We start from the raw sequence: 10,503 nt of genomic DNA, 5'->3' as shown, positions 1-10,503 counted from the left end.
GCAGACTATCTCCGCTGCTGGGCCCCGACCTCCATCCTTACCACTGCCTCCAGGCCCAGTCCGTGTCAGGGGGCGGCGGGACCCCCAGCTTTAAGTCCTGGGGCGGCCGCTCCGGCTGCACCGCGGGTAGTTCCGCCCCTGGGGCTGTCCATGGCTGTGCCTGCACCGGGAAGGAGGAGGAGGAGATAAAGAACCGGACAGCCACTGCCATGGACAGCTACTTGCAGGTCCCCACAAGCGCGGGAACTCAGCAGCCGCTGCAATTTAAAGGGTCGGTATCGACCTTAAGAATCAGAGCATTTTCATGAGTACTCGTGAAAATGCCTGGTATCGGCCCCGATACAGATACTAGTATCGGGACATCCCTATTTACTTCCTATGCTCCTCAGCTCCATCTAGTGTGGATAAAGCAATATGTGCAGACAAGGAACATGCTGACAGGAGGAGAGAGAACAGAGTGAGAAGAGAGTTGTCTCACTGTTCAGTCACAGGCTGAAGGTGGGGAAGTGACCCAACTTTATCTCTTAAATGCAACAGAGAATAATCCGGTCACCCACCAGAGCTGTGTATATTCTCAGGACTGGATGGACAGAAATCCTTAGACATACCTTATGCAGGGGCGTCCCGAGGCTTGGTGTCACCCGGAGCGGAGACCGGGTGACACCCAGCCGTGACGTCATCGCATATGCACGGTCCTCTTATTGACGCATGCCGCCGGTGATGGTGGACGGCAGAGAGAGGAGGGTACGTTCACCCGTCGGGGTGAGGTATGCCGCCGGGTCCCCTCCTCTCTCCTGTGACCAAGTGCACCAGACTTTTCATAGGGGGTGACACCAAAATGACTATCAGTCATATTGGTGTCGCCCCTCCAATGGTGGCACCCGGGTGCGGGCCGCACCCCCCTTTGTGACGCCACTGCCTTATGCGTGATCCCAGCTGGCTAGAGTGATTGGAAATGTGTCAGCGCCATTTAAGAAGAAAAGAAAGACAGATGAAAGAAAAGACATCAGAACACAGCGTGTGGGAAAAGCTCTAATTTTCCCAAATTCTCTGAACGCCAAAACAAGGCTGAAAAGGGGAACAAACTCGTTTTGTAATTTCATGAAGTGTATTTGGAGAGGAACGGTCCAAGTGCATTGTCAGGGGGAGTTTACAAAGAGCCGGCTGCGTGTTAGCTTTCTATGCTTGTCATTGTCAGCTATTTATAGACTCAAGTGACAGCCAAATGGGGCCAGACTTGTCCCTCTCGAGTGTTCGGCGCGCCTCTTCTAATGCGGCTGCTTTTAATAAGAAAAAACAAATTTTTGTGTCACTTACCTCTTCCTCTCGGTAAAATACACATTTTAATGAGTTTCTGTCTCATTCAAGCCTGGCACGCATTCGAGAGAGAACCCAATGTACACGGCCCTCCCGTCACTTGCTAATGCTGCCAATTCTTGACGCGCTTATCCATCACCAGGCTCTCAGGAAAGAATTTAAAGCGTCCCCGTGACGTCAACGGGCCCCCAAAAAAAGCCTCAATGCCAAGTTTAGACCGTTGTTTAGAGGCCTCACAATGAAGAGCCTGATAGCATGAGTTAAATCTATTTGCACACAAGAAACTCGATGCCCATTGTCTCGTCTACGGTTACCGCCAAGAGGCTGTGCCCTAAGACCATAAAGCCTTGCAGATGCAGAACCAGGAGGAGGATTAGCGGGACAACGTCGGATTAGGCGTTTGGGTAGCAGGACAAAAAAAATGAGCAAGCCGGAGTCAATAACCTCTTGCTTGGCCAAAATGTACGAGAGTAAGTTGGACCAAGGGCCTGGAAAATCCCCGGTCAAGCCTCCCGGACTGGCCAACAACACGGACAGCAAGCTGAACCTCCTCAACGAGAAGGTGGACAAGCTGCTACACTTTCAGGAAGACGTCATGGGCAAGCTGGAAATGGTTTCTCACGGTATGGACCTGCTGGAACAAGGGATTGATAAACTCTCAGCCTCTCATGGACCCAACCCAAAAGCAGACCCGGAGAATGTCGGACAAAGCAGCTTCTCGGAATTGATACGACTCCTCAAAATGTTACACGAAGAATCGGTTGTCCACCAGGAGAAACTAGACGGCCTGGAGAAGATGATGGCGACGATGGACAAGGTGGTGGCGTTCGTGGGGAACACTCTCAAAAGCTCTAAGATTGTGGATTTCGTTCTGAAGGGGACTGTTCCCTGGAAGAAGAAGGAGGAGGTTGGTGACTATTCTTATGCAGCTTTCTTAAGTCTAAGGCTGGGCTCACACCTGGGCGTACCATAGGCGCGTTTTTTCTGCTCGTTTTTTAGAACGTTTTTTTCGTTCAGTGAAATGCGCGTTTTTATACCTCCCTATCGGTATGATTTTTTTTAATTTTTCCTTTATTTTCTCTATCTTTTTTAAACTTTCAAACTTCCCGCCGCTTCCGCCCCCCGCAAGGGACGGAACCCGGAAGTCGGGAGCGGCCGGAGGACACAGCGGGGATCGCGGACACGGTAAGTCCTACGCTGTATTCCGGAGTGTGGCTCGGGGTTACCGCTTTGTTAACCCCGATCCACACTCGGGAATACCAATGGATACGTGCGGAAAAACGCCCCAAAGAAGCTCCTGTACTTGTTTGGGCGTAGGGTGTTTTTCAGCGCCCCTGAGGGGCGGGCTTCCGACGACCGCAATGCTTAACGGGCAGTGCACACCGGCCAGTTCGGCATTTGTCTCCCGAGCACCGTTCAAACCAGCCGAAAATCGTAAGATTTTCGGCTGGTTTTCTAGCGTGCTCCTTAGACAAAAGACGTGCGACCGTACAGTAGAAACGGTCGCACGTCTTCATTCACACTGCACGATTCTCGTACGATCGCGGGATTTTCTGGCGATGCTCGTACGAGAATCGTGCAGTGTATGGGCACCTTAAGGGTCAGCTGTATGCTTGAAGGTCCGGGGCAAGCTTTCCGTCAAGGGTTCAGGCTGATTGCTGATTAGCTAGAGTAGGAGATGAATGCCTCTGCTTCCTAATGCCTTAGTGACTCCGCGGGGAAAGCGGTCGTCATGTAGAAGACATCTAGCCGTCCTCATTAATTATACAATGAAGTCAGAAGGTTTCATCACTTAGGGGCAGCAGAGATGTTCCCGGATGAGTGATTGAAGGAAGGTCGGGGGCCCACTTCAGTATAATGAGAGTGATTTCAGTGTGCTCCATTAGACAAAAGCTTGAAGCATAATCTTCATGCCGGAGTATATCTGGGGAATCTTTCTAGGGCTATGATGACACGTAGCAATTTATTGATATATTTAACTCCCGAGCAAAGAAAAAAGGAAACCCAACCACCCCAAAAAAACAGTTTTCATGATATGAATGGTGCTTTTCCATTGAGGTTCAACTATATCTAAAGCCAGGGGGGTGCGGCCCGCACCCGGGTGACACCATTGGAGGGGTGACACCAAAATGCCACCCCCTCTAAAAGTCGGGCACTCGAACCGAGAGCCCGACCGTGTCAGGAGAAAGGGAGGGACCCGGCGGCATACCTCATCCTGCGGGGTGAACGTCCCCTCCTCTCTCTGCCGGTGTTCTATCGAAAGTTCCAACTTATTGAGTTCTCTAACTGCCTGACTTCCGGTTGGTTTAGTTAGAACTAAGAGGTTTGGCCAAGAAAGTTCTTCTGCACCAGTGCCAGCCGAGGCATTGCCCTATACTTCTCCTTCAGGGGCCTCGGAACTCCAGGGGTGACAAAACTACAAGTCCCATGAGGCATTGAAAGGCTCTGACAGCCACAGGCATCATGCGTCATCCCTCAGGCAGAGAAATGATAGGATTTGTAGTTTCACCACACCTGGAGTGCCGCGATTGCTTACCCCTGACGTATCGCGTTCACCATTCAAGTGTATCTCTAGCCCAAAAAGTTTTGGAAGGATTAGAACCCCTGTCAGGATTTGTTGCTTCCTTTGTCCCCATTGGGGGAGATTCCCCCTCTCTGTTTGTCCCGGCGACCATTGTGACCGGGACAGAACGTGATAAAACCATCACCAGGAACAGGGGGGGGGATTTTCCAATGGGGACACCTGTTCTGGAAACAACTGTTGAGAGATTTCCCCTCATTTCCTGTTGTATCTCCAGGACAGGATGTGAAAGGAAATTCCCCTCCAAAGGGACAACGGAGAACCTGAGGTTGGTTTTAACCCTTTCCTAGTCTATCGTAAAACAAAATAATCAAACTTGGCTTTAGACGGGGGGCGTCCCGAGGCCAGGGGGGTCACCCGGAGCAGAGACCGGGTGACACCCCGCCGTGACGTCATCGCGCATGCGCTGTCATCTAATTGACGCCTGCCGGCGGCCATCTTAGTGATGGACGCCGGTGTTCTAACCCCCATGCAGCAAACTCACGTTCCTGTTCCCAACCTGCAAGCACCAACATGTTCCATGTGGAGGTGCAACACGGTCCTACAGGGTGTCTATGAGACTTTAGCGCCTCCCGGAAAAGCGCTGCGCGGTTGATCGTTTCTCAGAGCGGCGGCTTCCAGGAGGGAATGCTGCCACCTGCGGAATGCGTGTTTTCATTGATCCCCAGTTGGATCTCAGATGGGACTACGTTTGGCGCGGTCCCATTCACCTCAATGGTCAGCGTTCTCCTGTAAAACATCCAATCGATGGGCGCGATGGTCTGTTCGCCGTTCGCCGTTCATATCCTTCGATAAGAAAATCCCCAAACTGAGTTTTATTCTTCAGCGTCACGTAGATCCCCCGAAGCGCGTAAAATACGGATGATGAAGCGACATCCAGAACTCGGCAGACACGACGACGGTGATAAGGGAATTTTAAATGACTTGTAGACGGAATATAAAGCAGCGCGTCTCCCCCCTGAGCCGTCTCCCGGTAACAGGCCGGGCTGATGTCAGATCCATCATTGTGATTAAATATGGTGCCCGGGGTGGGGAGGGGGAGGGGGGGTTTCATCTGCCCCCCTTCCCCCTCCCCCCCCCCCCCTTCCCCCTCCCCCCCCCCTGTGGAGTCTGTAAATTAATATTGTTCCATGTTTCGGGGGGACAGAGATGGACGGCGCTGATTTGCCGGCACCTGATGTCCGCGGAGGAGCGCAAATTGAATTCTGTAAATAGTTATTTGGGTTCTTACAGGGAAAAAAAGACAAAATTTAAAGTGAACCTGTCATCAGACAAGAAGAAAATCATTGGCCGGCTGGAAAGATGTGCAGAGTTTGGCTTGCTTCCATAGGGCTCATGCACGCCCTTGGGATCCCCCGAACCTGGATGTTAAAGTGGACCTGTCTTATCATATATTTATTGCATGTTAAGCACAGTAACAGAAGTAATGTGTCACTGTAATGCTTCCAGGTATTTATTACCTCTCAGAGCGATCACAGGACTCCCCCTGACAATGCCTTAATCTTCTTTTCTCTCCAGAATGAGGGCACCATCTTTGTTCAGCCATCATCCATCGATGACGCAATCATGTAAATTAGGATGAACTAATGTGCAGTTCTTGGCTGTGGTCACAAATGTCTGACACAGATCAGCCCCTACTGCAACCTCTTATATTCTGTCTTGCTACAAAGATACAATGCTGCAGTCTGATCACTGGGGGAGGGGAGACTGTGGAAATGCTTCCTCCTGCCTGCAGCAGACTGATCACTGGGGGAGAGGAGACTGAGGAAATGCTTCCTTCTTCCTGCAGCAGACTGATCACTGGGGGGGGGGGGGACTGAGGAAATGCTGCCTCCTGCCTGCAGCAGTCTGATCCCTGGGGGAGGGGGAGACTGATTAAATGCTTAGCCTGCAACTGATTTTGCCACAGCAGTTGCTCAGCTTGTTCTGTAGCAACTCTATCTCCTTATATAAAATACCATAAAGGATGCATGGAATGGCAAGGAATATGTAAGGATTCTGGGGAGCAGACTTCTATCTCCCGGGTCTCCTCCTTGTGTAACGATCATTGTTAACTGTTGCAATTGTTTTTATTCCGAAGGCCAAAGATGACTCGGAGGAGAAGGAAAGCAAACCGAAGCACGTCCTGGCCAGCAGAGGATCACAGATCGACGTGCAGAGACCACCAGCAAGTGAGTGGAAATTGAATGGCAATCAATTTTTCTTTGGAGTGTGTCTGGCCATTGGAGGAGCCCAGCCATTGAGTCCGGTCCCTGCTGAACCTAGAGGGCTATTTATTCCGGTCACAAAATGGCCGCCTCCTTCACATACTTTGTAGCCTTATCACCGAGGACTTCAGTGCAGAGCTGAGAGGTGAGATGATCCAAGATGGCTCCCTACATCCCTTCCTCCAAGTGCAGGGCTCCATCTTGGATCAGGTATTGTCCAATCAGATATCAGAGTGTCCATGGCTGCTAAGGGCCAGGCAGGGAGATGTGTAAGGGCCAAACACATCTCCTTGCCCAGCTCTTAGCAACCTGGGGCGCTCTGGCCGGCGTCTAACACAGCTCCTGGCAACCAGTGACACCTCAGAGCATTCCAGGCTGCTAAAAGCCTGGCGGGGAGTGCAGAGCCCGCAGAGGGCGGTGTCACTCTCATGTCTGGTGGCGCTGTCACCTCTACCCACCGCCCGCTGCTCTGATTGCATGCACCCCCCCCCCCACCTCAGGTAGCAAAAAGTCTAAGGACACCACTAGGGTAGCATAAGGGCATGTGGAAGAGGGTCAATCTACCCAAAATATGGCCAAATCTGGTGGGTGGGAAGTATATGGAGACAAAAGGGAAGGTGGGAAAGAGCAAATTTAAGCCAAGTAGGGTGAAAATTGGAGAATGAAAAGTAAGGTGAAGTGAAAGTGGAAAAGGACCAATCTACCTGACATAGGATGGAAAGTGGAGGGTAAATGGGTAAAGTGCAGAAGGGCCATTCTACTCCAGGTAGGGTGAAAACTGATGGAGGAAAAGTAGGGTGATGTAGACTTCAAAGGAATGGTGTAAAAGGGTCAGTCTACCCAAAGTATGGCCAAAACTGGAGGGTGGGAAGTTTTGGAGACAAAGGGGAAGGTGGAAAAGAGCAAATCTAAACCAAATCGGGTGAAAACTGGTGGAGGAAAAGTAGGAAGAAGCAGAAGCAGAACGGAAAGTGGAAAAGAACCAATCTACCTGACGTCGGATGCAAACTGTAAGGTTAATAGGTAAAGTGGAAAAGGGCCATTCTACTCCAGGTTGGATGAGGTGGAGAAGGTCTAGAGGAGGAAAAGTAGGGTGATGTGGAAAAGGGCCATTCTACTCCAGGTAGGGTGAAAACTGATGGAGGAAAAGTAGGAAGAACTGGGAGCAGAGCAGAAAGTGGGAAGGAACCAATCTACAAACTTTGAGTGTAAATAGTAGGTGAGGTGGAGAAGGGCCATTATACTGCACATAGGGTGAAAACTGGAGGAGGAAAAGAAGGGTGATGTGGACTTTAAAGGAAAGGTGTAAAAGGGCCAGTCTACCCAAAGTATGGCCAAAAATGGAGGGTGGGAAGTATGTGTAGACTAAAAAGGGAAGGTGGGAAAGAACAAATCTAAACCAAGTAGGGTGTAAATTCAAGGATGAAAAGTAGGGTGAAGTGGAAGCAGAATGGAAAGTGGAAAGGAACCAATCTGGAAACTTTGAGTGTAAATAGTAGGTGAGGTGGAGAAGGGCCATTTGACTCCAGGTAGGGTGAAAACTGGAGGAGGAAAAGTAGGGTGATGTGGACTTCAAAGGAAAGGTGTAAAAAGGCCAGTCTACCCAAAACTGATGTTTTAGTCATAGGTGAAGACTGACTAGCTTGTTATTTCTATAGAATAAATCTTTTTCCTAGAACATTTGTCTCTCTCCACTCCTCTTCCGTATTCCGGGAATATTCCATAATGCAAACAAAAAACCCAACGGAGATAGTGAGCCCCCTATTTACTGCTGTGGCGGAGAAGCTAAGTGTAACTGTGACTAGGCTTTGGACATTGAGAGGAACCCTGGGTGAGCTTTAATACAATTCCTCACTGAGGCCTGTAGCTGCAGGCACTATGGCTCCATTAGTGCTCAAAGTTCACAAGAGATGCAGTAAAGTCTTCTCTTAGTAGCTTAGCTCACTCTTCTCCCCCTCCCAATAGTGACCTAGCAGCCTCCTAACCTTAAATTGTATAGCAGGAGCTTTGACAAAGGAAGCCGAGCTTTTCGAGAGAAATCAACTTGTCACTCCAAAGTGCCTTCAGTTACTGGGGTAAGTGAGACCTTGTGTTAAAGCTCATTAACTGATGTAAATACTGGAATGTCCATAGCCCGGCCACAGTTACACTTTGAGCCGGGCTGAATCCCTGGGAAGTGTAAAACATAAAGTGTATGATTCTACCTGCTTGCATTCACCCCAATAAAATGTAGATGCATACATTCCGGTATTGGTTTGTTTTGCAGCCCCACAGAAGAGCAGCAGCACAGAAGGCAGAAGACTCGGCCACAAGACAGCTCGGTGTAGCAGTCACCATACCAAAGCCGACTCTACCGATGTTCAGACTTTAGATATACCTCAGCAACCTGACAGCTGTCATATTGCCAAACCTTGGGCACAGAAAGTGGCCGGAGAGCTACCAGGAGAGAAAAGTGCCCCATCAGATCCAGATGCCCAGTATATAAAACCTTCCCTCCCCCCAGCAGCAGACCAGAATTCCAAACTCCAAGAACCTAAGCAGATCGTTGAGGAACCTGGAGGAGATCCCGGTCTCCTTACTCAAAATCACATTTCTGCAACATGCCCGCCAGCTTTAAAAGGCCCTCTCCAAAGGTACGGAGGTCCTCAGGATTTCTTCATGTTATCTGAGTTGATTATCTCACCAACATTGTATACATTATCTATGGCGCCATTACTCGCCAGTTGTGGATCAGACCTCGATAAAACAATCCTTCACTGACCCAAAATGCATATGAGCTACTTTTTGTATATCATGAGATGTGGCACTGAAGGGGAGCACTGGGCACCTTGCAACCTCTCAGGGTTTGCCTGTTCGACTGTTCATGTACCATGGGTAGATGGTTGCCCCAAAAATGTTTATATCATGCAACAACTTCAAATGGTATATGCAGGGCTGGATTTCCCACAAGGCCAACCGAGGCCCGGCCTTCGGGCAGCAGGGAGTAGAGGGGCAGCAGTGGTGTGGAATTCTTTCCTCCCGATGCTCAGGACATTCAGTTCCCGGAACTGGGCGGGTAGTTGTTTTCTACATTTATGGGGGGGGGGGGGGCACATTTAGGAACCTGGCCTTGGGGCAGCAGAGAGAGTAAATCCGGCCCTGGGTATATGGGCAGACTAAAGTCAGTCAAAGACATGAGATGGTGGTCAGGTGTGTAGGCACAATTATGATGTATACTTCTTTATTTTTTTTTTAGGAAAAGCACTTGTTCCCAGACCGAGGAGATGAGCAGAACAGAACCAGAAAATAAACCAAAGTCAGACGTGAATACGCCAGCGTCGGCACCACAGACAGCCCACATTACAAGTAAGGACAAGAAGACATCCTCTGCTACCCAAACTGAGGAGCCCGTGCCAACCCAGGAGAAGGCCCACACGGACCTAAAACAAGACAAGGGAGTGAAGGGAGCAGTAAAACACAGCCTAACAGAACTGGTTAAAAAGGACTGTGGTTCTGTCCCAACTCCCGGTCAAACTCCTGTCACGAAACCACCAGAAGACACGAGGAAGGCTCTGGAGGACTCGTCCCTCCATGTTATAGGTAAGAAGACAAAATCATGCTTTGGTCCAGTTGACACTCGTTCCCGGTCCGTCAATCTAACAAGACTGCCATTTGCCAGACGTTAGTCCAGTGACAGCTTGAGCATCTTTTGGAAGTGTCAAGTCCAGGAGAGCCTCTGGTCAGGTGGACTTCCATGTTGTAGTGGCAGGTTACTTTGTAGGGGAGTCGTGTCTGAAATGTTTAAATGTCATTGAACACTCTTTCGGCTGCTGGACAGGAAGGGGAAGTTCCTTGGTGGTTTCACCGTCAGGAGAGATAGGTGGAATTTACATGTGTGGCGGTGTTCACTGGTTGTCCAAACAAGAGGTGGAGCAGTGGCACCGGGCAGGGCCGGATTTCCCACAAGGCCACCGAGGTCTGGGCTTGGGGCGGCAGGGAGTTGAGGGGCGGCACAGCCGCCGGGCAAATGTACAGCTGCTCGTTTTGTACAAGTGATTTCGGCGATGTCAGATCCGTCCCTCGTGCCGCCCCCCTCCATGGTCCGCCCCCATCTCACCTGGCTGCCTCTATCCCTGCCGTGGTTTTCAGGGTTCCCCTGCTCTTCTGGAGGACCCGGGACCGCGGCAATCACTTCAGGATGGAGAGCATGGGGAGCAGAGCGGAGAATGTCCCTTCTCGGCTCTGCTCCGTGTAAACAGTGAGAGGGGAGAGCTGCACTCGCAGCCTTCCCATCTCAGCTGTCACAGGAGACTAGTGCTGTGCTAGAACTCCTGTATTGGAGGTGACAGGCTCCATAAAGAGAACCTGTCACCTCCAAATAATATCACACAGGGGCTTGTTAGCTCCTGTATGATAGCA

The 10,503-nt window shown here is 50.4% G+C and overlaps 1 protein-coding gene across 1 annotated transcript in view; it reads left to right on the top strand.

The window, feature by feature from the left end:
* Positions 1-1,640: 1,640 nt before the first annotated feature.
* Positions 1,641-10,503, top strand: part of MYLK3 (myosin light chain kinase 3) — a 25,125-nt gene continuing 16,262 nt past the window's right edge. The window contains exons 1-4 of the mRNA XM_018574810.1: positions 1,641-2,224; positions 5,979-6,069; positions 8,372-8,738; positions 9,341-9,684. Of these exons, the coding sequence (XP_018430312.1) occupies positions 1,739-2,224; positions 5,979-6,069; positions 8,372-8,738; positions 9,341-9,684 (1,288 nt within the window). The 5' untranslated portion in view covers positions 1,641-1,738. The remainder of the gene's footprint in view (positions 2,225-5,978; positions 6,070-8,371; positions 8,739-9,340; positions 9,685-10,503) is intronic.

Source organism: Nanorana parkeri, unplaced genomic scaffold, assembly GCF_000935625.1.
Source record: "Nanorana parkeri isolate BGI_ZX_2015 unplaced genomic scaffold, ASM93562v1 scaffold3254, whole genome shotgun sequence".
In the NCBI taxonomy this organism is placed as follows: Eukaryota; Metazoa; Chordata; class Amphibia; order Anura; family Dicroglossidae; genus Nanorana; species Nanorana parkeri.
This window is presented reverse-complemented; position numbering and strand designations above follow the sequence as displayed.